Source organism: Gadus macrocephalus, chromosome 7 (assembly GCF_031168955.1).
Source record: "Gadus macrocephalus chromosome 7, ASM3116895v1".
NCBI classification, from domain to species: Eukaryota; Metazoa; Chordata; class Actinopteri; order Gadiformes; family Gadidae; genus Gadus; species Gadus macrocephalus.
The window spans coordinates 16768805-16796448 of record NC_082388.1 but is presented as its reverse complement, the minus strand read 5'-3'; the positions used below and the strand labels follow the sequence as shown (position 1 = coordinate 16796448).

The window sequence follows — 27644 nt, the reverse complement described above, 5'->3', positions numbered from 1 at the left end:
CTCATCATTATAATGTCCATAATTTTTCCTCTGCTTCTCTTCCCGATGGGGCAGCCAGGCAGTGGCCATTTTGTTTTGAATGAAAGAAGTCAATGTTTTGATAACTGCGTAGGACTACTTCTGCTATCTAGGTCACCAGACTTCTTGTTCTTGCCCTCCACCGTTAAGGTTTGAAGATGGGGCTTATTTAACAGTGATTTAGAAAATGTTAAGGTTAAATGGTTGTACTACATTTGGTATAATGGTATTTTATCCTGCTGGGGGGAATGAATCCATGGCCAATTAGTATGATTGCCATTGATTTTTTTTTTTTCATTCATCAACACAGATGAGCAAGTTATTCCCGGCATTGGAACTCCCTTTAGGGCCAGCGAAAGGGCATTTCTTGTTCGAATATTTGTCAGTGAGTAGTGGTTATATTTTTTCCACAGTAGGTTGACATTTCTTCAACTATGGCACATTCCTCTCAAGCAGCTGTTTTATTTTGCCATAATAAGTCGTATTTTATATAATGGATCGTATTCGAGATAAGAATATATCTTTATGTATCCACTAGGTTAATAAGGATCAACGGCCACATTATGTCCAATTTACTGAGATAAGGCACTTCTTAATCAAAGATTATTGTTAGGCCGTATTTCTTTGCTTTCCCAAAGCTCGGTCTTTCCTGTTTATGTTCTCGGTTTGGTTTGCTTACATCTGTGGGGGTTCCATTGGAAAGGGAAAAGGGATGTGAAAGTGGATGCCATCTTGGAATAAAGCAGAACCAGCATTGGCAAGAAAAGACCAGCAAGGAGCATCAACTGAACAAAAATGTGTTTGTGTGTGTGGTGTCTGCATGTGCGTGTGTGTGTGTGTGTGTGTGTGTGTGGACTGTGGAGTAGGTATGTGGGAATAGACACGCAAGCGCGCACACACACACACACACACACACACACACACACACACACACACACACCACACACAACACACACACACACACACACACACACACACACAAGCAAACTTCCTTTACCCAAAATCAATTCCCTTTCTAATGGAATTAAGAGAGATTGAGGGACAGCACTGTATTAGGTCTTCAAAAGACACAGCCCCCCTCCACACCTCCTCTCCCACACGCACACGCACACGCACACACATGCACACATTCAATCCAACCTCTTAGAGGGCAATGTGCTTTTTCCCCAGCTGGGTTTTTTTTTATTATCGACAGACTGCTGATCTATAAATAAAGACTTCTACAGCAGACCACAAAGACATGGTCTGGTCCCTGCGTGTTCTGGTTCCAAGGTCACAGCCAGCGTGGAGCCCAGAGCTCCCACCTGCATCTCAGATCCCCGTCTTTCATTAAACATTTACCAACAGCTCCTATTAGAACTATTTGAGGATATTTGAACAAAAAACAATATCAAAATGTTATTTTTGTTACCCACTTGAAGATAATGATGATCATATACACTTTATATGTAACACCTAGCATGCATAAGAATGCAGCTCAAAGGGCTGTACAATACGGCGCAAAACAAAATACACCTTTTTAAAAGGAAAGGCAACAATAACATCAACAAAGTGCTACAATACTACAATAATGCTACAAGTACAATACCGTGCAAGAGAAAGAAAAGGAAACTGCAGATTAAAAAACTAAAACATAAATCAGTACAATAAAATCAACAGAGAAAACAGCATCGACAAAATGCTAATTAGTGGCTATTTATTTGTCTGATAAAATGCCAATTAAAAGCTACCTTCAAGAGACATTTAGGAGCTTAAAGGTGTTTTTTGTGCTTGCTTCCCTGATTTCTTTAGGTAACATGTTCCCCCGTAAAGGGGCATAATGAGTAAATGCAGCATCATCAACTTTGTTTTTGGGTTTTGATGGTACCCCTCCAATAGGCCAGCCGCAAAGGAGTACTCTTCAGGGCGTATAGGCTGTCAGCGAGTCAGTAAGGTTGGCTGGTCCCAGCCCGATTGTGCTTTATACAAGGGTAGAAGGACTTTGAAGTGAATTCCAAACGATACATGGCTCCATCACTCCAATCAGCCTGCACCCCCCCATCCCATGATCGCATTCAATGAAGCCTACCCACCCCCATCACTCCTCCTTGGAGCTTTTTAATCAGATTAATTTTCCAGCTGAACTTTCTTAACATTTGCATTTATGTATATATTCTGGGAAGGTTGAACTACAGTAGGATAAAAATAAAAAACATGGATAAATGCAATATAAGTAAACTGAAGTACAATAAATGACTAACACATTTTAAGTTAAGTCCCTCTCAATTCCCATCTTTCAGCATCATCCTGTCCAGCATATAACCGCACTGTTGACAAGCACTGAAATATAGCTTAAGATGGAGGAATAAAAGAAAATGTCACCTGAACGGGAGAGGACCAATTGTGTACAAAATTACCAAGAGTATAATCATGATAATAAATAGATACATTATGAAATTAAATGAAAACCTGTAACATTAATCTGAATAATTAGAGGAAACATTAGCATGACAAAACAGAGGCGCATTATAAGTGCAAGGTGAGGTGATTTTGTAAAACTGTTTTGAAAATAACAATGTATTAGTTGAACCGTAGTTCACAAGATGAACCTCTAGAGCCCAATTTGGGTTTTTTCAAGGTTCTTCCTTTGCGTGTTTGTGTCTGTGTGTGTGTCTGCCAGTTTCGGGATGTTTCGGTGTGTGTGTGTGTTGTCTGTCTGCCAGTGTCGGGATGTTTCGTTGTGTGTGTGTGTGTGTGTGTGTGTGTGTGTGTGTGTGTTGCGCCTGCTTTTAGCAGGTCGGTGTGAGGAAGTGGGGACTAAAGTGAGGAGCTTGGGTATTTTGTTCGTAATGCATCCCTTGGTCAGGTGTATGTGCGTGTGTGTCTGTGGTATGTCTTTGCATGGCTGTGTGTGTGTATGTGTCTTACCCCTGTGTATTTGTCTGTTCACGCGCATGTGTACATTCATGAATGTGTGGGCACGCACACAGTCTGTCTAGGGAACCTTAAAGCGTTTGACTAATGTGGGTCCGGTCACACCCTCCTGGTTCCCCATTCACATTGTCTGCCAGCCCTGCCCATATGGCCGCTAAGCAGTGCGACATCTTGGAAGCCTGAGCATTTATTCTCTTTGCAGCATTTACAGCAGGGAAGAGGGGAGGGAGAGAGAGAGTGAGCGAGAGAAAGGGAAAAAGGGAGACAGAGAAACAGACGGAGAGAGAGAGAGAGACGGGGCTAAAGACAGAGAAATGAGTGAAAGAAGGAGAGAGACGGCGACATAGAGAGAGACCGAGCGAAAGACACAGAGAGCTGGCTTGAGGAGAAACAGAGAGACAGATGGAGAGGGAGAAATAGAGGGAAAGAGAGGACTGACGATCCTTACTGTTTCCCCTTTAAAATGTATTGACAGAGAAATAAGAAAAATCTCTAAACTCCTGGGGGAATGTGAGATTTCAGCCACCAAACATCTGCCACATATTATATTCAAGCATATTATTATTATTATTATTATTGTTTTATTCAATTATAGGCTCAAATAAATGTGAACCCCTATTTTGCTGAATGCTAAACCCAAGCATCTTGGAAAAGTATTTTCCTAGGTGCAGCTAATATTTAAAAAGATTTCTTAACTTGTTATTCAATTGTGTCAAGTCTTTTGAAGCTGCAAGTACGTTAAAGTTTCCATGTACAAATGCATCAGAATCCATCAAATCCCTGACCTGTACAGATTAGCGACAAGGTAGCGCACCCTTTTCAGCATTGGGTTGGACCTTTTATAGATGTGGTGTCGGACCAGTTTAGATGCACCGTCCGATCCGGATTAAGAAGCGTGACCACCAGTTTTCGGAAGTCGGACCAGTTTAGAAACGTGTCGGAAGCTTTCAGTTGAGGTGTGTGTGTGTGTGTGTGTGTGTGTGTGTGTGTGTGTGTGTGTGTGTGTGTGTGTGTGTGTGTGTGTGTGTGTGTGTGTGTGTGTGTGTGTGTGTGTGTGTGTGTGTGTGTGTGTGTGTGTGTGTGTGTGTGCGCAAAGAAGTGAACGAGGACCTGAGGGAGAGCTGAAACTGCACGTGTTAAACAGCATTTAGCTTCCTGAATCAGCATATCTCGGCCTTTACTATAAATAGGACTCGACTTTAGGGAACCCAGTAATCACATCAAAACTAGGCGAAGGGTTACAGATCCAACACCTGTTGAGTCAGTCGCTGCGTCTTTCTTTGCCTCTCTCCAAAATACTAATTTGCATTTAGAAAGTAAAACTAGTTATTTAGACAAGTAATGAATTTTTTTCCATTTTCAATGAACATGGTGAGCTTCACTCTAATAAAATTGTGCTCATTTTGTTTTCCTTGAAATAAATAATTATGCTTCAAATAGATATGGGTTCCTTGTTTAGGGAGAGAAGGGGAAAAAAAGGCAGGCAGCAGACAAATGCAGTGCTATTTTGTTCTTTGTGTAAAACAATGGAGCGTTTCTAAGTGGGACAAATGGAGCACATACGAACAACATGGCTGCGCACATATCTCCTCCACATACTTTGTCTCTGTGTCCTGTCATTTATTTTCATTGGTTTTCCGCCTTAATTGACGTTTCACTGGAAGAGCATCTTTGTGTTTGACCTTGGGGAGTCAGTCATATGACTGCCTTTGTGCACTTAGCTTGAAAGACACACACACACACACACACACACACACACACACACACACACACACACACACACACACACACACACACACAATCACTGTTGTAATTTTATTTGATAAATCCCCCACTATCGGCCCTTTTGCTTTGCATAAATGCAATCTTTTGAGTGCTGAGGAAAAATGAGGCATTCTTCTCAACCGCGGGAGTTAGTACTTCACAATCGCTTTATTTGTCAAGTAGCCTGAGTGTAGCGGAATGAGTAATTTGTCGTGGATTTGACATGAGAAAATGTGTTGGGGAGGTTGCACTGCAGCATAACTACTACCCAGATGCATGTGGGGAAAACGGACGTCGTGCCGTGAGGACCATTGGTGACAGCGGCTTAATCCCTGATTTTAATGAAACATCACAAATGTTGTATTTCTGGAGTCTAATGGCTTTTGTTGGCCCGGCAACACCGAGCAAAAACACAGACCTAGGGATCGGGCTCGCACAGAAAAATGAATGGATTCATATGAATTAGGTTAAAAGATTGTTTCTTTATATCACTCTGAGTGGTCTGAGTGATTCTTGGCGGGGGTAACAAACCGCTGTTTGTCATAGTGGCCCCTGCTGGCTGTCTCTCAGCACTGCAACCAGTGATCACACCTCACCCCAATACTCTCCCCTCACCCACCTGAAGTCCAAGCAGCCTGATGGCCAGCATGCACACACACTCAGTGCATAGCAAGGATAATACTGCTTGACATTCAGTGTCAATAATGTATTTGTTTCTTTATTTAGGTGGTTTCACAAGCACAAGCCAATATATGGGTCTTCTTTGTTAAATTTTCACTAATTGTTTTTTTGACCTTATCAAAACCCTGTCAAGGTGAATCGTGTGAACGCTTAGCTGATATCGATTGTGAATTCCTTAATCTTTGTTTTCAGAATTTATTGGATATTTCTTACCATAGTTATTATTTGGGCTCTCTAAAAGATCATTTCTCTGTGTGTGTCCTTGGCCGGATGAGAAAACAAATAATTTAGACTGTCTCTTGAAACCCCTGTAAGCCTCAGACAGTGTCAAGAAAACACCTTTTACTGTTTCTCCTCCTCCTTCTCCTCCCTCTCTCTTTCTTTCCCCAATTCTCTCTCTCTCTCTCTCCATCTTCCTTCCCCCTCCGTATGAATCTGCTGTATCTCATTCCCGGGCGCTAATTCCAATTTAATTGCCAGTAGCCCGAAGCCTCCTCAATGGGAGTAACAAATGGTTTGATTCTGTAGACTTCATCAGGCTGCATTTTAAATGCGACACAGTAACCCGGCGTGAATGCCAATGAGGCCGCGGCGAGCAGCTCCCCTGTTTACTAATTATCCCTTTTCTTACTCCCAGCCACCCCTGCGCAAGTTGTCTGATTAAATCGGATTTGTGGGATTGTGGGATGAGGTTGTGGAGGGAGGGAGGGAGGGAGGGATGGAGGAAGGTGGTGGTAGGGGGGGCTCTTTTGTAATCACATCCCCCCCACCTCCCCTTTGAGCTTGACCGGTGGTGCCACTGTAAAAAAGTTGACGTTGTTAATAAGGGTGCTCGTTCAGCTCTCTCTCTCTCTCTCTCGCCCTCGCCCTGTTTTTGTTGTGAGGCTGCGCGAGACGTTTGTAATCTGTTGCTCGGAGCCAGTTAACGAGCAGTCATGACATGGAAGAGGGGAGGGTGGGACGGGGCAGGGGGACGGGGGGTGCGCAGTGATGTACTCGTAACACACGACGGCGTGCATGCAAATCACGACATATTTAGGTCTGTATGTTTTGTAATGTACACGGCTTCGGCTTACAAGGTCACGTCAGAATGGCCCTTTGTGCTTTATGCCTCGCACTACAGACATGTTTCGATCCACTCATGTGGAGAACACACGATGCTCTCCGTCCTTTGTGATCCTGTGAGTTCTGTCCTATGCTTCATCGAGCGGATAGGCGTACGGCTGATCACCGGTATTTGTAAATCATGTAAAACCCTTGCGGCCACCGCCTTGAAGTCATTTCTTTTTTGTTTGCGGGGGGGGGGGGGGCGTTTATTGCGACACAACAACCATCATGACGATGATGATGACACTCGCGGTCGGATGGAATGGGGGGGGGGGGGGAGGGTGTGGGGGTTGCTATAAAGACTTCTCCCTGTCAACTAAATGGGCAGTTGCGCGGCCATATGGCTGCACTGACATTATCTCTGGGTAATTAATATGGCATCTCGCCTGGCATCTGGTGGCATTAATCTCGTCCGGCGCGCCGTCTCCGTGACAGCGTCAGCCCCTGCCGCGGGCCCAACCCCCCCCCCCCCCCCCCCCCCCCCCCCCCGCCCCCGCCCCGCCCTTTCCTTCCCCCCACACCCACCCACCCAGACGTGAGTTATCACCGGCCTTGGCGTTGGCAGTGCCTGCACACTAGCCTAGCGAGCGAGTTGTGCGGTTGGCTTGTTTGCTTGTTTTGTCGGTGCTGTGTGGTTTTAATGGAGATTGCCGTCTACAGTGGCTGTCGCCCTTTTGTTGACTGATGCTCGGTTGGCTGATTCGCCTCCCACCGCATATAAGGGCGGATTTGCTGTCTTAAAATATATAGCAGCAGGACTGAGATTCATCTACACATCTACAGTTACATCTATATTTAAAGAAAAATATATTAATATTTTTAAATGGATACATTTTTACATGATATTTACATATGAAATATTTATTGAAGTGGTAATTTAACAATGGTGTTGGGTGAACTCCAATTCTACCATATCGGAGAATGATAAATGCACCGTGGACTTTTGATTTGACGTCTGTTTTCGAGCGGTCTTGCTGGGCACAGTGTGTTATGTGTTTCTCAGCCCCTCGCACAATGGTACCCCCCCACCCCCCGCTAGTCAACTCTCACATTTAATTACGGAGATAAAAGGCACCACCGAAACTAAACATTTCCTTTGGTTTGTGCTCCCAAACTAGTGCACAAACCAAATAATTTTTTTTCTTCTTATTTCTTTGCTTCTTTTTCTTTCATTCCCAATTCCGAGCGAGAATTGAGTAATTCATGAATGAATCGGCAATAAGTGAAACTGTAGCGCTATTATCAGCCTAGCAGCTGTTTCTCGCACTCTCAAACAGTCTCCACTTACATCCGCGCTCACCTCATATGTACTATGCTAATTCCCTAGTGTCTCGGCGTATGGACACACGCACGCCCGGACGCGCACATTTGCAAACATAAGCATGTGTCAAAGCCAACCGGCGCAGCCGATGCCTACTACGACGGGCTATAATTTTCCGCCTTCCGTGTTGCATATTTATGCAACACCCCCCCCCCCTCCTCCTCTCCCCATCCCCTTCCCCCCACCACTGTACATGTCTAGGTGTCTTTGTTGACGTTCAAATTGGGCGGGAAAGAAAAAAAAAAACCCGCCTTTGTGCTCGTCCTTGGGCTCAGCGTCCGTACGGCGGAGGCGTGTGGGGGTGCGGAGGGTGGGAGGGAACCGGCTGCCAACGTGAGCCAAGAAAGGCAGACGTTTTAGTGATTGCTATGTCACACGCGGAGCTAACCCAATGCGGCTAATTTTAAAATGGTGGGTTAGCTCGGGTTGAATAGCATCAGCCCACGCTCGGGTCCTCGACGTACACGTTGTGTTGTGTTCGCATCCGGTATTTGTAACATGAGTGACGCTCCGCAGATGTACCCGCGGAGTCCGTGACATTCCGGGTTCAGAAACCCACTTTTCCGAGGTAGAATTAATGAGGCCAATCAGTTGGTCTCAGTGCGCGGTCGGAGCGACAACGCGACGGGACTCTCAAACCTTCTGAATCGGGACCGTCTATCCACAACCGAAACAGAACGTCCTCCGCGCGCAGTCCTCGTCTCCTTTTCCTCGGTCACCCTCTCCGAGGGGAGAGGAACAAACGGAACGGAAATTTGACTGGACGGACTGGAGGTTTGCCCGCCTAAAACCTCGAGAGAATGACAATAAAAGCCCCCCCTTTGCCCCAAAAAAACGCTCTCCATCTCACACACAAGTGGCGGTCATCAGTTATTCCCACAGCCGGCCCCAGACCACGGCTTCGCCTCGCGTTAGGTCGACCATCGCTCTGAAAAGGTCGCAGAGCGGCACTTTGTGGACGCTCCCTCCGCAGGGGGCCGCTGGGGCCAAAATGGATCGCGTTGCAGCGGGGGAACGGGGGGGGGACTAGCTGTCTATAAATGTCTATTGTTATTTACACTTAGTTCCCACCCCACGGATTTCTGGAAAAGGTCCCCTAGGTCCCCCCCCCCCCCCCCCCCCCTCATCCTGCATTTTCACACCACAGCCAGCGGCGCGGTCGTCGTTTTTTTGGCAGATCGTAGGCCAGCATTGTCCCCGTTCAGCAGGGGCCCCCTGCAGGGCGGCCATTGTGGCCTACCGACCGCCACAGAGGGATATGCTAAAGGGGGATGCCCTGGTCCCACCCACACCACCACCACCACCACCTCCACCCAGCCCGGCTTCCACCCTCGCCCCTGGGTGCATACACTCTCACCTCTCGCTACCCCCACGGATCCCATGCGTTTTCCCTTCATCACCATACATAAACGGCACACACACATTAATGCATTATTCAATGCATTTGTTCTGAAGGGGGGAAGGTTCTGCGCTCCTATTGGACCACCACATTTTTTTATTGTAAAAGGTTTTTTTCGTTTGGGCAAAACGCCAAATGCCAATACCTCACCAGCTTTACATTGTAGCTCCATCGACTTGTATTAAGATAAGTATTTTCAGCATTACACTACTATAAGTATAGTTACCGGTAAATATAAGTATATTTTGCAGATTATGACTAAGCGTTTAGACGAAAACAAATAGCTAAATCCAGCTTTGGCTTTAGATGTATAGGGGTGAAGTGAGATGAGTATGTGCTTCATCATCGCCATGTTGCTTCGTAGCTCATCGTGAGCGGCAGGTCAAGAGGGAGCCTGGCTTATTGGACTGGCATCAACAGCAACACGCAGTAGCCAGGCTGGGCGAGGGGGGGGGGGAAACACTTTGGTAATGGCCTAAAATTGAACACCACACGCTAAAGTCCCACTCCTTTATGTCTCATTAACTCTAGCAGGTGCTCTGCTTTCCACGTGCGTTGGCGCAGCGTTGCATAGCGCTCGGTCACGCCGCGTTTAGCTGAGAGAGAGAGAGAGAGAGAGAGAGAGAGAGAGAGAGAGAGAGAGAGAGAGAGAGAGAGAGAGAGAGAGAGAGAGAGAGAGAGAGAGAGAGAGAGAGAGAGAGAGAGAGAGAGAGAGAGAGAGAGAGAGACTCTTTCCTTTCTCTGATGTTGTTCGCATTTGTCAACACACAATCGCGTACCAGCCCATCTTAACAAAACAAGAAATTCAGCGACTGGCTGCCCTTTCAGCACCCCGCACCGTTTCAAGAGAACACTAGCTTGAGCACGGCTTTACTTTTGTGATTATCTGTGTATGTTCGGCGGCCGAGGGAGAAGCTGTTTCCTTCAGAGACAGAGGGGCAAGTCCACTAGCTTATCTCTCAGCTGTCATTCACGTTGCTCTTCACGCAATGGGGGGATTCTAAGTAGTTTGTAGTACAACACCTCTCCTTTTTACCAGTAAAGGAGAGAGGTGAAATGTGTTCAGTAAATGGCCACTACCCCATTGTAATGTTAACCTCAACCCAGCCCTCGCCCCTCTCTGTTAACCAATGCAGAGGCTGTGTTTATATGTTATGCGGACCGACAGACTTTTCTCTGATATCGGCCCGGACTTGGATGCCGTACAGGTGTAAAAATAGTTCACATAAAATGGAGGGTCACTGACTGCAGCCACATGAAGATTCAGAGTCAGATGTGTGTGAGGATTCGGGCTGAATGTTGCACGTGAGTCAGATGTGAGTGAGGAGTGATGTTACATGGGGAGTCAGTGTGGACTAGATGTGTCGCCACATTGATAGGTTGCTGTGGTGAAAACGTCAAATGAATAAGTTCAACATGATTTTGACAATTATCTCACCAGGTTAAATCTTCACTTGTGTCAACATGAGGGGGTTAAGGCAGCTGTCCATTGCTGAATCTCAAGAATTGACTCTGGACTTTACTTCCGCACTTTTGCTCAGTCTCATGTTCCGACCCGTGAAGTGCGGCACTTTGGAATGAAAGACCTCGTTCTTTCTTTGGATGGTGGACTGAATATGTAGTTCTACATTCTCTCTCTCTCTCTCTCTCTCTCTCTCTCTCTCTCTCTCTCTCTCTCTCTCTCTCTCTCTCCCTCCCCCCCCTCCAGTCCTGCCGGCCCTGTCACCTTGCATCAGGCCAACATTCCTCCCCATTACCAGCCCATCCGTACCCCACTTAAATAACAGCAGCCTTGCCACCACTCTGGGCCTATTAAGGATGCACACAAACATCGGCAGACACACACACAAACACACACACTTGGCCCAGCAGTAGCACAGGCCTCGGAGGATTATGGGACAGTGCTTTATTTTATTTAAAAAAATGTGATTGAGCTCTCTCTGTCCCGCTCTCTCTGTCACGCTCTCTCTGTCCCGCTCTCTCCCACCTCATCCATCCCTTCCCTCCACTGCCAGTTATCCTAGCGTGGTCGGTCGCCCTCTGGCCAACTTTATTCTACACTGTAATGGACCTTCATGGGGTCAACTCCACTGGCTCCGCCCAACCCAGCTTTTATATCATAAGAGCCTCTATCTTCATGTATTTGCTGTACAAACACACACACACACACACCTTGACCTGCGCTTAGGAACTTGCAGAGATGTCGTTAGATAATTCCTCATCCCGCGACGGTAGGGTTACACTTGGTTACGATTTAATAGAATCGTAAAAAGTACGCAATGGTTGATTCTTTTATTTGAACACGATTGAAGCCATTGACATAAAATTATATTATAACGCCTCTGCATATACACCTCACCGCCATCCACACAATCTGCTTTGTGAGGCTCGTTCTCTCTCTCTAGTTTGTTCGTCTGTGTGCAAGTGTGAGTGTGTGTGTGCGTGCGCGTGCGTGCGTGCGTGCGTGCGTGCGTTTGTGAACCAAACAAAGTTATTTACCAAGGACGAGTTTATTTATCTTGTCCCTCGCTCAGCTCACAATGTCGAGGCGCATTAAGGAGCAGTGAAGGCCGGAGGAGTGTAGTCGACGCCGCGTGTCAATTATGCGACTCCATTGTGGCCGCGGCCGTGTGGGTGGATGGCCGCGGCCGTGTGGGTGGATGGCCGCGGCCGTGTGGGTGGATGGCCGCCGCAATCTGGGAACAAAGGAGCCGGGGATTGTGCGCACAGAAAGGTTGGCTCCGGGGACTGTCCTCGGCGTCCGGAAGTGCGTATTTGTTCAGGTGAACAAATCCGCATGCCGATCCTAGGAGATTTATTGTTACTGTATCCTCTGTATTCAGAGTTTGTACACGGTGTGTGGGTGTGTGTGGGTGTGTTTGTGCGTGTGTGTTAGAAACGAAGGGGTTTAAACGTCCCCAGAAAAGTCTCCCAAGACCTTGAGGTCAGAGGTCGGCTTACCTTTTGCATTCCATTGACATACCTCTGTTGCTCTCTGTTTCCGTCTGTCTGTCTGTCTGTCTGTCTGTCTGTCTGTCTGTCTGTCTGTCTGTCTGTCTGTCTGTCTGTCTGTCTGTCTGTGTCTGTGTCTGTGTGTGTGTGTGTGTGTGTGTGTGTGTGTGTGTGTCTCTCTCTCTCTAAGAGAATGTCCCTGGTCATTATTGTGTTTGGTTTAGTTTTCTCGCCCTGTGTTTCTCCACTGATTCAACCCTCTACCAGACGGCATTCTCTGCATTTAGTTCGATCCCGCTGTCCTGCCAAGTCCAGTGCGATCGAGAGATTCATTGAGTAAGAGCAAAAGTAAGAGTGACGGACAGATGGAAAAAGGGGGTGCATGACAAGTAGAAGGGATTATTAGGGGGGAGGGCATGCTTGTCAGTCAAAGCCATTTAAGCACTTCGATGCTGGCATCTCGAATGACAATGGACTCTGATCGATGATGAGGGCTGCGGGGTGCAGGCGGGGGGAGAGGGGGTATTAAGGCGGCAGGGCTGAGCGATGGAAAACGTGGATTTAACTCAAAAAAAGAATTAAGGTTAATGTCTAAAGTAGGGATGCACCGAAATGAAAATTCTTGGCCGAAGCCGAAACCGAACATACTGAAACAGTTGGCCGAATACCGAATGTGGCTTTTGCTGTTTTTCATTCATTTTGCTTAATTGCTTATTTTTCACCATTGCATAAATCAAACAATTAAATGTCCTTTATAAACTTTTTTGTCTTGCTTTTCTATAAAAAAAATCAATTACAAATTTGATACAAAATATGTATTTAATACTGAACGTTTTCTAACATTCCAGCAGACATTATAGCAAGAATTCAAGAACAATGTACCTTTAAATAAATGAGTAAAACTTAGACTTTTTTTTTTTTATTATTATTTTTTTTTATAAAGTTTGGTTTATTATGTTCGGCCTTTTTACTCCTTCGGCCGAAATCGAACATTATGTTTTGGGCCATTTTCGGCCGAACATGTTCGGTGGCCGAATATTCGGTGCATACCTAGTCTAAAGTCTGATTCGATTAATACCCCAAAATGGCTCAGAAACAGTTTGTTTCGCTTTCCTTCGCTTCATGCTTGTTTTGACCACTCCCGGTGGCTGGAGGCAGCGCACTGTAAGAGTGTAAGCGGCAAACTGGTGATCGTTAACACAGACATTGTAGTTATCACCAATCACTGCATGCCTCGCTAATCGTAGAAAAAAATGTGTGATGGTCAGATTAGCTTGTTCCAAGTTGTCAGTAAACTCATCAGGAAATTGTAACCGCACTTGACTTTGTTGACCAAACGATTAATATTTTGTTCATAATGTCTGAAAAAGAAGTCTAGAACATCTATAGGCTAGTAGGCTTGCATTTTTTAGCTAGCAGTTCAACGACACAATATGGAGGCATGTGTAGTCCCTGTTACCTGCAGCTTATGTTATGTATTATGTTTGATAATCCATCTGCTAAGAAGTGTGAAGAGTGTAATTAGCTGCAGATCTTTGTGGAACCAAATAGTCTCAAAGATAGAGACACACACGCACACGCACACCCGCGCGTTGCCTCAATACATCATAAACTATTCACAGCTCATTAGACGGTGTGTGAGAATTCCATATCAAAGGTCATGTTTTGCCCTCACAGCTTTGATCATTTGAGGAATGATTTTGACTTCATTCCAACAAACCCTCTTCAGGTTCTGTCACTCTACATCTCCCCATTGACCCTCTGTCTCTGTCCATCTTTTCTTCCCCCAATCCCCCGTTTTGTTATCCTCCGATCCGAGAGATTGTTGCATTCACACTTTTCTTTCGCTTCTTATTTGTTTTGATCATTCATGTTGCTTGAAGCGTGCAACTGTAAACGCATAATTTGCAAACACAAAGTTAGCCAGCAGTAAAACAGCAAAAGCTACAAATAAACACTGTGATAAAAGGCCACTGTTGAAACAGACTTAATGAACATTCTGCAGGAGAAATCTCCGTAACAGAACAGGAAACCAGGCGTAGCGCCGCCCCTTTCAATGGCGGGTTTGCGGCCCCGGCTCCGCGCCGTCTCCCCCCGGCGGTGCTGCTTTCACAGAGAAGGACTGCGGGATCCCAGATTAGTACAAGCCTAAGAGAGAGAGCGGAAGGCGATGTGAAGTCAGAGGGAGGGAAGGCTCTGTCTGTACTTGTTAGAGAAGGAGCCCTCTTGGCCACATTCACCGTCTCCCCGCCGCCCAGACAAGGCTTATTGTATTTGTCTTTCTCTCTCTCTTTCTCTTCATCCCTTTCTCCTCCACTTGTTCCCTCTTCCCCTCTGCCGATGCGTTTTGTGTCTTCATTTCACCCCTTTTGTTTTTTCTGTCATCCCCACACACTCACACCCACCCTCTCTCTGATGCTACACTTTACTCTCACCCGTCCCCTTTCTCTTTTTGCTCTCTTTCGCTCTCTCCCCCTCGGTCCTTACCCTTATCCCTCTCTTTCTCTCTTCCTCTCTTAGTTTCTCTCTGTCTCCCTCTTTTATTTCGGGGTGTTTTGCAGCAGAGATGATGATTGATCTGATGCAGAGGCTGACGGCTTGCCCCCCCATCCCTCCCTCCCTCCCTCCCTCCCTCCCTCCCCTCCCTCCCTCCCTCCCTCCCTCCCGCCATTGGTTATGAACATGAGGGCAGGCTTGCAGCTCTTCATAGATTTTTAAATTAGTGTCAGCTTTGCCCCAAAGATGTGTTATTGACTGATGAAATAGAAACGCTCTGCTCCCTCCCAGGAGTTTTCCTGCAGGGTGGTAATTGAAAAAGTGCAAAGGGGAGTGTTTTTTCCAGAACTGCGCAAGAGACAGTGTGTGCGTTGATGTATGCGTGGACCCTGTGTGTGTGTGTGTGTGTGTGTGTGTGTGTGTGTGTGTGTGTGTGTGTGTGTGTGTGTGTGTGTGTGTGTGTGTGTGTGTGTGTGTGTGTGTGTGTGTGTGTGTGTGTGTGTGTGCATGTGCGCGTCTGCGTGTATATATGTATTTATATACTAGACCTTGAGGTTCACTGCAGCCTCACAGAACAAGAGATCTCTACCTCTCTCAATGCTCAAGGAAAGATGATCATTGTGTGCATCCAGCAATCCCACAAATACAGTACGCCTCATGTCTTGTACACCTCACATAAGCCCTCCAGCTGAGAAGTCACGTGCAGAAAAGACCCCCCATTGTCAGACATGCTCACCTGTGTGTGTGTGTGTGTGTGTGTGTGTGTGTGTGTGTGTGTGTGTGTGTGTGTGTGTGTGTGTGTGTGTGTGTGTGTGTGTGTGTGTGTGTGTGTGTGTGTGTGTGTGTGTGTGTGTGTGTGTGTGTGTGTGTGTTTACAATCCTCGGTGTGTGTCTCAATGCATTTGTGAACAAAGCTACCCTGAGACTCTGGGCCTTCGGTCCACTCTGATGCCAATCAGAGAGCCTGCCGGCTTTGTGGCGATTTACACACACACACACACACACACACACACACACACACACACACACACACACACACACACACACACACACAACCAGGTCATGCACACACACACCAACCTCAGTATAAAGTGCGTTTTCACAAACTGTCAACCGCTCGCTGTGTCGGGGAGGAGATATCTGTGTCTGAAGAGTGTTTACGAGGCAGCGGCTGTGTGCTGAATACAGCTTTCCAGCCATGAGCCACGGTTGCTTTAGTTTGGCGATTTAGCCACAGAATGTCGACGAAACACACAAGGTCAACAAACGGTGATTCATCCATTTTCCGCGGGGTCTGTTCTGTTGCATCCCATGCGGTGCACTGCACGGTGACTAACCAGGAGCCGCTGTGAAAAATCAACAAAAACGATTCATTGAATGCTCTGACATCCACGGTCTCATATCAACGGCCATTCAAGACACGCTACACCCGTTCCCCAACGCCTTTCTACGCCGTTCGGGTTTTATTATCTGACCTCAGCTGACCCCCGCAGGGCGAACCACCCTACTGCTCACCCGGCAGCCTGATCCTGACCCTTGTCTCTGCGTGTGCTGTGTTCCCCTCAGGCTCGGACATGGCCATCTTCTGCCTGCTGTGCGGGAAGCGCTTCCAGGCTCAGCCGGCGCTGCAGCAGCACATGGAGGTGCACGCGGGCGTCCGGAGCTACATCTGCAGCGAGTGCAACCGCACCTTCCCCAGCCACACCGCACTCAAGCGCCACCTGCGCTCGCACACAGGTCAGTGGGGGCCGGGGGGGGGTTTTGCAGTTCGCCTTTTACATATCTGCGGGTCCATTGTTTTACCGCTATGGTTTCTGTTTTGTTTTTTCCATTACCATATCCCAAACCATTCCCACTAGCCTTCCCTGTAACCAATAACTGATGCCGGTCCCCGGTAACAAGAATTAAGTGACATCGTGATTGCTGTCGTGTTTTGAGCTGCATCATGGTAAACATTACCACCGGGACCTCCGGGACATTTATCTAGTATCTTCTTAACCTTCATATGGTTCATAAAGCATTGGCTTGCAAAAAATCACAATAATACAGTTCCTCTTTAAATACAGGTCTTCACATAAACCTAAATACCACAAGGTCATTTTAGGTTAGTTACTGTACATCATTGTTCTATATCATTCACCATTCTTGTGATCCGATGGTTTTGTGACAAAGTATGTTGAATGCATGTGTAATCATTGTTAAAAGCAGTTTGTGTATTGGATAATATTTGATACTCCATTTGCTCGCTGGAGGATTTTTGGTCATATAAAAATAGTAAGTCTCGAAGATGGATAATAAGAAGCTGATGTGAACAAAGGTTATTTGAACATGCGAACATGCAGATGTTCGTGTTGCCTGAATAGATCATAAACATTCGCAGTTCATTAGGCGGTGTGTAAAAATCCCATATCAGAGATCCTGTTGGAACCGCCCCATTTGCAGTCGTTTGAGGAATGATTTTGACTTTTTTCCAACAAAAGCTCTATATGTACTGTCAGTCTAGTTCTCTCTCTTTCCCCTGCTGTCTCCCTCTCTTAGCCTCCGTCCGTCTATTTCTTTGTCCAATCCCCCGTTTTGTTATTTTCTCTGTGCTTGTTTCTCGCCGAGACAAGACAATCATACTAATACATTGTTGTGGAGCCAGGGAGCCAGCCACTGAGAGAGAGAGAGAGAGAGCCAGAGAGAAGTGGCAGGCAGAGAGATAGAGAGGGGAAGAGAGATGGATGGAGTGGAGGAGAGAGATGGAAAGAGAAGGAGAGAGAGGGGGGGGGGGGAGAGAGACTAGACAGAGAGGAAGAGAGAGGGAGAAGCAGATGAAGAGATGCATGAGCAGGAGAGAGAGCGAAGAAGAGGGAGACAGAGGAAGAGGGAAATGGAGGGAGAGGAAGAAACAGAGTAAAAGAGATGGAAAAAAAACAGGAAGAGGTAGAAAGAGAGAGGAAGAGAGAATGGGGGGAGGAGGAGAAGGGGATTGATAGGCTGGCAGAGGCAGCCATCCCGGTGTGAAAAAACCCCGCCATAGCCGTGACAGCATATGAACACATGGAAATGAATCCCATTTTGCTCACAAGGGACCCCCACCCCCCCCGCCTCCTCCCTCTCTCTCACTCTGCCTCTCGGTCTGCCTCGCTCTACCGGCTGTCTGCGACCTTAAATAACAGTCTCACTGTCGGGGCCGATTTAGCTCACCCGCTCACAGATAAATATTGAAACGAAAGGCGGCGAGATGAGAGCAGCCAAGCCCTATTTACAAGCCAGACACACACACTGAAGGCACACACGTACCACCGTATACACACGCACAGACGCACTTGCACGCGCGCACACACACTAATCATTAGAATTGTTTTGGTTAAGGAAAGGGGGGGGGGGGCAAGAGGGGCGGGGGCTGTTGTGGCTGCTTCTTGTACTTCTGTACACACGCACGCACGCACACACGCACGCACGCACACACGCACGCACGCACACGCGCGCACACACACACACTAAAAGCATTGCAGGGGACAACATGAAATCCCTCTTACACGCAGAAACCGAAACACACCTTTTGCAAAAAGATGTGATCAACAGCAGCTACAAACCCTACAAAAAACGTCACGCACCCACACACACTCGCATGCGTGCACACACATACGCACACACACACGCACAAACTTGAAGCTGATCTCATGTAGGCGTGTGTTAAATAACAATGAAGCTGTGGCCGTGAAAAAAGCAATCATTTAAATGCGGCGCAGAGCCTTTTGTCAGAGAGGGGAGGGGGGTTAGGAGGGAGGGAGGGAGGGAGGGAGGGAGGGAGGGGGGATTATAAAGTCAGTAGCTTGGTATTCATCACTGGGCCAAAAATAAGTCTCTAGTGTTTAGTTTTTTTTCTTCTCTGCTGTGAACGGGGAGAAGCGGAGGCATACAGCGGGAGATGTTTACCTTTTCCCTGTCCTTTGATGTTGCTGATCTCCTCCATAACGAGACAGAAAGTGATCTGGGGTCGGCTGGATGTGCAGACTGGGGGTGGTGGGAGCTCACCTCGTCCGTGGAGCTCATCAATTGTTCGCACCGTTGCTCTGTGTTTTCGGGGTGACGTCTTGAGGGTGACGATTATTTAGGTACTCCCATTACCGCGATTGCGAGTACATTTATTTTCTCTGATTAACACCAGCTATAAAAAGTAGAGCAAACAAAAGTTTCCCCTTACATATTCCCTCATAAAATATGAATGAAATATATATAAAAAATAAATAAAGACAAATACAGCATCTATGTATTTTTGTTTCCAATAACATTCACCAAATTACAAATGTGCTTTGTGCAATTTGTTGTGTCCTCCCTCCATATTTGTCATAAAAACGTGCGCTAAACTTACCATCCAGCGACAAAGTCAAGTCAGTGTGTGACTGAACCATGTCCTAATGGGCTTTTAACTGTAGCCCCCACCACCACCACCACATACTCTACCCTAGTCCCCACATCTGTTGTTGTCTGTTGTTGGGGCTGTCCATCCAATTGGTGGTACAAAACCAGAACAGAACCGCTGAGCCAGTCGGCGTGCGCTTGTGAGCACGCAAGAAAAAAAAAAAAACAGTTTTAACGGCAGTGGTTATTTCGGCATCTTTAATCTCCTCGTCACCCCCACCCTCCCTCCCTCCCTCCCTCCCTCCCCCCCTCCCCCCCAGCCGGGCTGGCTGGCGGGAGAGGAGAATCATAGAGGGGGGAACCCTTTCGTCTCTATTCTCTCACCCCTGCTATTTTCTTCTTCTATTTTCTTTTCTCTTTCTTTCTGCCTTCCTTTCTTCCCATCTCTCCATCTGCCCCTCCTTCATGCCTTCCCCCTGTCTCGTATGTGTAGCTCACTGTTTTCCTTTTCCTGTACCCACCCTCCCCCCGCCCCCTCTTCGCTCTGTCCCTCCATCTTTATGCTCTTTATCTCTAATCTCTCGCAATGACACGCACTATACAATCCCCCAGACAGAAACACACAGTGTCCAGTGTATTGTACAAGGTGGACTCACAGTGACGGCGCAGGCAGCCCTCCCTCCTCCCCCAGCCCTCCCTCCTCCCCCAGCCCTCCCTCCTCCCCCAGCCCTCCCTCCTCCATTAATATTCTGTAGCCGTGCTCCTCCTCCTCCGAATCATCCTTGCGTGTGCGTGCGCGTCGCATGTCTCTAACTCACGCCCAATTTGCTGTCTGCTGTAGCGGAGTGTTTTGTGTGTCCGCAGCTGTGAGAGAGAGAGAGAGAGAGAGAGAGAGAGAGAGAGAGAGAGAGAGAGAGAGAGAGAGAGAGAGAGAGAGAGAGAGAGAGAGAGAGAGAGAGAGAGAGAGAGAGAGAGAGAGAGAGAGAGAGAGAGAGAGAGAGAGAGAGAGAGAGAGAGACTGGGGAGAGAGAGAGGGAGAGAGAGAGAGACTGGGGAGAGAGAGGGAGAGAGAGAGAGGGAGAGAGAGGGAGAGGGAGGGAGAGGGAGGGAGAGACTGGAGAGGGAGGGAGAGACTGGAGAGGGAGGGAGAGACTGGAGAGGGAGGGAGAGACTGGAGAGGGAGGGAGAGACTGGGGAGAGAGAGGGAGAGACTGGAGAGGGAGGGAGAGACTGGGGAGAGAGAGGGAGAGACTGGGGAGAGAGAGGGAGAGACTGGGGAGAGACTGGGGAGAGAGAGGGAGAGACTGGGGAGAGAGAGGGAGAGACTGGGGAGAGATGAAGTGAGGGCACTGGCACTGAGAGAGCTTACTGTATTTGTTATTTTTCTGACTGTCCTGACATTATGACGATGCACGCCAGCATGTGCCCTCCTCTCCCTCACAAACACACGCAGCTTCCTCCTCAGCATTCCACTTCCGTGCACAGGTCATCCCCTGTGGAACCAGCATGCATTAGGAGGCGGCCATGCAGTTTACAAGATGTAGGGAGGGAGAGGAGAGGAAGAGGAGGAGGAGAAGAAGGAGGGAAGGAAAAAAACAGGATGGTAATGAGGCAAGACAGAGCGAGAGACGGAGCAAGGGAGACAGAGTGAGAGAGATGGGGAGATGGAGGGAGAGGGAGAGAGACGGGTAGGGGAAGTGACCAACACGTATACGAGAAGGGAAAAAAAGGAAAAGAACTGAGGGAGACGGACGATGAAGCGAAAGAAGAAAACCCGGTGACAGGCTCTTGATTTATGGAGGACACATATCTTCTTGTGCCTGCGAGCGTAATGTATTCCCCCGACAAAATTAAGACCTGTCTGCTCGTTCGGGGCGTTCGCCTGCAGTTTGAATATATATCCGAGCAGTCTACGGTTTATTTATTTAACAGTGACCTTGCGTGCGCTGCTAAAATGCCGCAAACTACCGTAGCTTAGGCCGCAGACTAATTTAAACCGCCGCCATCAAAGCCGACGCCGTGTCCGATTGTAGCGCGTGGTCCGGCCAGCAGGAAGTGAGAAGGTATAGAAAAACAGCCCCCCCCCCCTCCGCTTGTGTGTGTGTGTGTCTTCGGGCGTGCGCGTGTGTGTGTGTGTGTGTGTGTTTGTGAGCACTTGCGTGTGCATTAAGGTGTGTGTCTGTGCATACACGTGCTTAAGTTTGCATGTGTGTGTGTGTGCATGTGTGTGTGTGTGTGTGTGTGTGTGTGTGTGTGTGTCCATGTGTGTGTCCGTGCGTGCGTGAGTGCGTCTGTCCACGTTTGTGTGCCTGCCTGAGCACGCTAGCCATCCCCCTTGCACATGTGATCGGGGCGTCTAATTAATAGGCGAGTGGAATGGGGCTGTGATTATTATTCCTGCGGTGTGGCGGCGAGCACGGCGGCCCATGATGGAGTGTGATCTGTAGGGGCGGTCGGAGACGCCGGGAACAGCACAATATCTTACAGCAGGAGCCCTCTGATAACTTCATGCAGACAAATAAAGTCTGCCACTTTTATCGATTTTTACCGCCAGACCCCGGCCCCACACGCCAACCCACGCACACAAATTACACTCGCTTGCGACAAACACACACACGGCGCACACACATAAACGTGTCCCCACAAATACACAAACACACACATATGCAGACACCCACACACATTTGCACACAGTCATGCGTACTTACACACACACACACACACACACACACACACACACACACACACACACACACACACACACACACACACACACACACACACACACACACACACACACACACACACACACACACACACACACATCCAACTCACACACATAGACACACACACACTCTGTCCCCTGGGCTGCTGATTCCCCCTACCACTCTTACTTACTACCTATCTATCTTCCTATCTCTAGTTTTAAGACCTGTCCTCCCAGCTTTGAAACATGACGTGTCCCGGGGAAATGCCCTGCCTCCTGGGAGAGGTGGAGGTGGTGGAGGTGGTGGAGGTGGGGCATCGTAGCCAGGAGCTACTGTATCCCATCTCCCCTTCTCTACCTCCTGAATAGAAAGCAAACCTGCGCAGACATGGATACACGTCCACTGACTAGGGGGATATGCCGCTGGAAATATGAAAAACGAATACAGACCCAGAGAGGTGGCATGTGATTCTGGCAGAGAGAGACAGTACGGGAAGGGTGTTTTTTTTTTTCTCCCTGGCTTGCTGTCAGGGTGAGCAATAATGATGCAAGGGTGACGTGGATGTGAACGTGACACATCAGGCAGGGAGGTCGTCGATAGCACCAGGGCTGGATATCTGCTCTCATGACAGAGTAGGCTTTGCTTCGGTGGGCCGTTCCCAGCCATCAGGTGCTGGGTTTGATTCCCCCCCCCCCCCCATTTCTAAAGTGTAACCTCCAGGCAATCTAGAGCAAGATGCTTCTAACCTCCCACCTGCTCATTGATGACTTGTATCTGAATGCAAGTCTCATTGAAAATAGGGTTGTTCTAAATCGCTGTGTATATACACACACTCTGTATGTTTCCTGCTGTGACCCATTGTGATATTTTCCGGTATCTATATTGCCTCATTTACATGCCATGGCCATTCTTAACGTTATCTCTGTAAACACATGTATATAATACCTATTGCACTGTGTAGCATCTTTTCCTAGCTATCTTTGTTGTATACGGGGAATGAGTTAACCTAGCAATTGTAACCACTTACTTGTTTCCATGAACATCTTTGCTGTACCGACAGGCGACAGCGATATATTGCTTCTCTTCCTTCCGTCAAGTGTACTTTATTGTGAGTCGCTTCTGATGAAAGCGTCAGCTGAATGCCCTCCACGTGAATGTAAACGTTGTTTCCCTGTGCTTCCCGCTGACCCCAGCCGGCGACCACCCGTACGAGTGCGAGTTCTGCGGGAGCTGCTTCCGCGACGAGAGCACGCTGAAGGGCCACAAGCGCATCCACACGGGCGAGAAGCCCTACGAATGTAACGGCTGCGGCAAGAAGTTCAGCCTCAAGCACCAGCTGGAGACCCACTACCGCGTGCACACAGGTAGGACCCCAGCGCGGAGACCCCCGGGCACGTCTGTCTGTCTGTCTGTCTGTCTGTCTGTCTGTCTGTCTGTCTGTCTGTCTGTCTGTCTGTCTGTCTGTCTGTCTGTCTGTCTGTCTGTCTGTCATTTGTTTGGTGTTGAATTATTTGTGTCTGTTATCTAATTATCTTTTGAGGGAAGGGGGGGGGGCGGCTTTGAAAGGTGGGGGCAATTAGAGGGAAAACCAAAGCAGTGTTTGAGCTGGATCCCACCCACGTGGACCCTCGCTCCTGTCCGCGCGCTGAACAGTAAACAGAAGCAACAACCAAAGAGGGCCTCGGTGGAGAATCAAACGGCGATGCGGTTCAGTAAACACTACCTCACACACGAGTACAAACAGAGTACAGACCCGGCCGATACACGTGGTCCACAATAGAAGGCCGTGACCGCCTCGGACATGAGCTGTACTCTTGCACCCCCTCTCTCCTCCTGATCCACTCACACAGCATTATCGTCCGCTCTGCCTGCGTTACCGTACAGTACGGGGTCCTTTGTGACCGCAACAAAACCTCACATAAAGCCGCCCGTTCGATTCAGTTCTCTGCCCTTGGTCGGCTGACATAGATAGAGGCGCGTAAGGGGTCACCTTGATCCCAGTGCTTCTTAAAGCTCGGTTTACGTATATCTTGTTATTTCATATATTTGTCCCCCACCAAACACACGTCGTGTGGCCGATCGTACCTGATGTCTCCCTTCTTACTGTCTCTGGTTTCTCTCTCTCTCTCTCTCTCTCTCTCTCTCTCTCTCTCTCTCTCTCTCTCTGTCTCTGTCTCTGTCTCTGTCTCTCTCTCTGTCTCAATCTCTCGCTTTGTCTCTCTCTCTCAATCTCTCACTCTCTGTCTCACTCTCTCTCTCTCTCGTATTTGCCGTTGTTGTTGTGCGAATTCACCTAATACGACTGAAACTCCATATGTGTCACTTGATGTCTCCCTGACTCTATACATCTCTCTACTCGTCTCTCCCTCACTAAGAGCACAAAAGGCACGCCATGGCTTCCGTAGCCCCATTATCACTAAGCCAGAGGAGCAGCGATGCACTATCAAAGGCAACCATGTCAAATAAATTGGCTCCCCATCATCCCAAACAATCACCTTGTTATTTTGGGGGATGGCTCATGTGCGGACACAGAAAGAGGCAGAGGAGGAGAGACTTAAAGAGATCCAGAGAAAGAGAGACTCGACGAATTAGTGGCAGACAGAGAGAGAGACCGAGAAAGACACCTAGAGGAAGGACGTTGGAGAAAGAGAGAGGAGCTAGACAGGGAAAGACATAGATAGAAATTAGGAAGACGTATAGACAGACAGAGAGAGAAAGAGAGCGAGAGGGACAGAGAGACGGAGACAGAGACAGACAGATGGATTGAGAGAGAGAGAGAGAGGGAGAGTGGCTTGGAGGTAAGCCGGGGGGGAGGGTAGGGGGGAGGGGGAGTAGCGTCAGATAACGGGAACGAGTGACAAGCTCACAGTCAAAGGCCGACCGCACACAAAATGGAGCCCCTTGATGAATCATTGACATTGGCAAGCAGCTACAATACCCCTCTTCCCCCACACCCCACCCTCCCCCCCCCAGATCCCCCCGCCCCCCCTCCGCCGCTGGCCTCCACCAGCGCCTGGCGACGGCCGATCAATACCTCAGTCCCATTTGCAATTCATTATTGGCTGCTTATTGAGGCAGGCCTGTTTACAGTGTGCTTATTGTCTCTGTGCTGGCGGGCCGTCACCGCCGCAGGCCACACACACAGGCTCGCTCTCTCTCTCTGTCTCCCTCTCGCTCTCGCTCTCGCTCTCGCTCTCGCTCTCGCTCTCGCTCTCTCTCGCTCTCTGGCTCTCTGTTATAGACGAAGGGTGCGAGTCACACCTGCGTTCCCCCCCTCATTTGCATCATGTGGGCTAAACAGCATCGGCTACCATAACCTCACCCAGGTAAAGGTTGACTCTTGCACCTTTACCCCCCCCCCCCCCCCCCCCCCCAAACAGCCTCGCCACACACACACACACACACACACTAACCAGTGATAATTAAGCTCATTTTCGCAAGCACACACACACGCACACACCAGTGTAAAGTTGACAGGCTAAGACGGCAAGATGGCTTCCGACAGCTCATTTCAAATGCCACCGGTAAAGGTCAGCATTTACATGTCTAATTTGTGTCTGTCGCGGCGGAGCACAGGCGGATTATTCCCCTCCACCGCTCTAATCACGGGTGTGTGCGTCCGGGCAGGCGGGCTGAATGGCCTGCCCCCCACCCCCTCCCCTCTACCGCCATCGACACCCTTCTGTCCCCGGCCCCCCCAACCCCCTACCCCCCTCCTCCCACGACGACGAGAGGCGGCCGGTTTGCTTTGACATGCGGCACCTGCGTGATTCCTCGCTTCAAAGGGCGCCGTTGCCGTGGTGATTGATGGGTTGTATAATCAGGTGAGGCGGGATTAAGGAAAACACGGCCCCGCCGGTGTTGATCCGAGGCTATAGGGGGGACGCGGGTCGACGCCGCGCTGAAGGGAAGTGCCTTTCGGGTGGCAACGTTTGTCTCTTCCAATCAAAATATATCCGTTTAGAATATATATCCGTAGCGCATTAAAGACCAGAGGGAGTGGTAAACATTGAATGAGAGGAACAGCGTTTGCTTCATGTTTAACTAATAAAAACGCATAAAAAAATACCCTTCATACAAACGCATCTGTCAAGTGGCCCCTGAAAGCCGGAGCGTTTGTGTACTTTCATCAGTGTTTTTTCAGCGTTTGTCTTTGGAGTTCGCTTCATTTATACATGCGCGAGTCTGCGGTGACGTGTGACAGAATGCCATCGCCTAAACATCTCCACAGTGGCGGCCTGATTTTGCCTCTCAGAGCCTCTAATGAGAATTGATAATGACTGAACACAAAGGGTTGCCATCCCTTTTAACTAGCCGCTTAATTGGGGCAGAGCTAAGTTTCACACTAGAGGGGGCATATTTGATAGACCTGGCTGAGGAGTTCCACCGCTCACACATCTACGGCGGTCAGTACAGGAGCGTGCGTTCTGAGCCGTGCCTCCAGTGAGACACGAATTTCAGCGTCGCGCTGACCTGAGACCTGCCGTTGCCAGAGTTTAGCATCTCTAGCTTAATACATTGCGGATTTGATTGGGTTACAGCCAATCGCTCTGATTTCATGTCCAATGGAAAGTGTTGAGAGGGGTCTTGGAAGTCTTTTGTCTATGTTCTTGTTACCGAGTTGAATCCAATCAAGGTGGCGTCCATTGATTTGGTTCCTTGTCAGCCGCGTGCCTTCTGACAAATGGAACGGGGTTGCGTTTGTTAGCCGTTTCGACATTCTTCGAGTTCTTTTGTACATTTTTCTTCTGATTACAAGCCCAGGTTGCATTCAATGCCAAGTGTTCTTTCTCTCCCTCTCCCTAACAGGTCATGTTGTTTTAATGATTTGCGAATACCGTAGCCGCGTACAAACTGACAAACAGAACCTCAGCCTTCAAAATTGTTTGCCGTTGTTAACGGTTTCGATTATTCTTTGTATCTTTTTTGTATATTTTCTTCTGTCATGTCCCACCTTGCTTACCAATGCCAAGTGTTCTTTCTCTCCTTCCCCCTCCCCCCCCTCCCCGACCCCACCCAGGCGAGAAGCCGTTCGAGTGCAAGCTGTGCCACCAGCGGTCCAGGGACTACTCGGCCATGATCAAGCACCTGCGCACCCACAACGGCGCCTCGCCCTACCAGTGCACCATCTGCCTGGAGTACTGCCCCAGCCTGTCTGGCATGCAGAAGCACATGAAGGCCCACAAGCCCGAGGACGTGCCCTCGGACTGGCGCATCGAGAAGACCTACCTGTACCTCTGCTACGTCTAGCGGAGCCGTCGGGGGGGGGGGGCGGAGAGGAGGGGAGAGGGGGAAGGAGAGAGGGGTTGATGGAGAAGCGAGGAGGAGGATGGAGGGGACACCAGAGAAAGGGTGCAGCGTTTGGCCTGAGGGTGAGTTTGTGGGTGGGGCTGGGTGGGTGGGGGGGAGTGATGGGGTGATGGTGGTCGCGGGTGTGGGGGGGGTTATGGATATCGGGGTGGCAAGAGGGAGGAGGGCTGGTTAGAAGTCCTGGAATGTCAACAACAACAAAAAAACAAGACTTTAAATTCGCCGGTGTGCGTCGTTTATTTTTGTTGGGGGGGTGGGGGGGTTACGTTTTTTGTTGTTGCTGTCCCATAGTCATGCAAGAAACGACGTGGGTATGAGGACAGCGGTTTCGCAGGGCACCGTGCCACGAACAGTGCTACAACAAATGAGGGAGAGGACGTGCAAGGGAGAAGCGAGAGCAGGGAGCGAGAGGGAGAGATATTCTCAGTCACTTTTCGGATTCACCGGGTCGATCACAGCCGTGAGTATTTTATTTTCGTGGTGCCACGTTTTGTAAAGGGCACAGCGGCGGCGTCGGATGGCGGCAGAAAGAGACTTTTTCGCCGCTGGTATTGTTTCAGGCAGCGACGCCCACTTCCTCTCTGTGGGATTTACGGTTGGAGAGGAATTGGGAGGGGGTGGGGGG

The 27644-nt window shown here is 48.7% G+C and overlaps 1 protein-coding gene across 1 annotated transcript in view; it reads left to right on the top strand.

Moving 5' to 3' along the window:
• zbtb16a (zinc finger and BTB domain containing 16a) overlaps positions 1-26988 on the top strand; it is a 94558-nt gene extending 67570 nt beyond the window's left edge. The window contains exons 5-7 of the mRNA XM_060057014.1: positions 16218-16388; positions 22903-23073; positions 26730-26988. Of these exons, the coding sequence (XP_059912997.1) occupies positions 16218-16388; positions 22903-23073; positions 26730-26959 (572 nt within the window). The 3' untranslated portion in view covers positions 26960-26988. The remainder of the gene's footprint in view (positions 1-16217; positions 16389-22902; positions 23074-26729) is intronic.
• Positions 26989-27644: the final 656 nt, after the last annotated feature.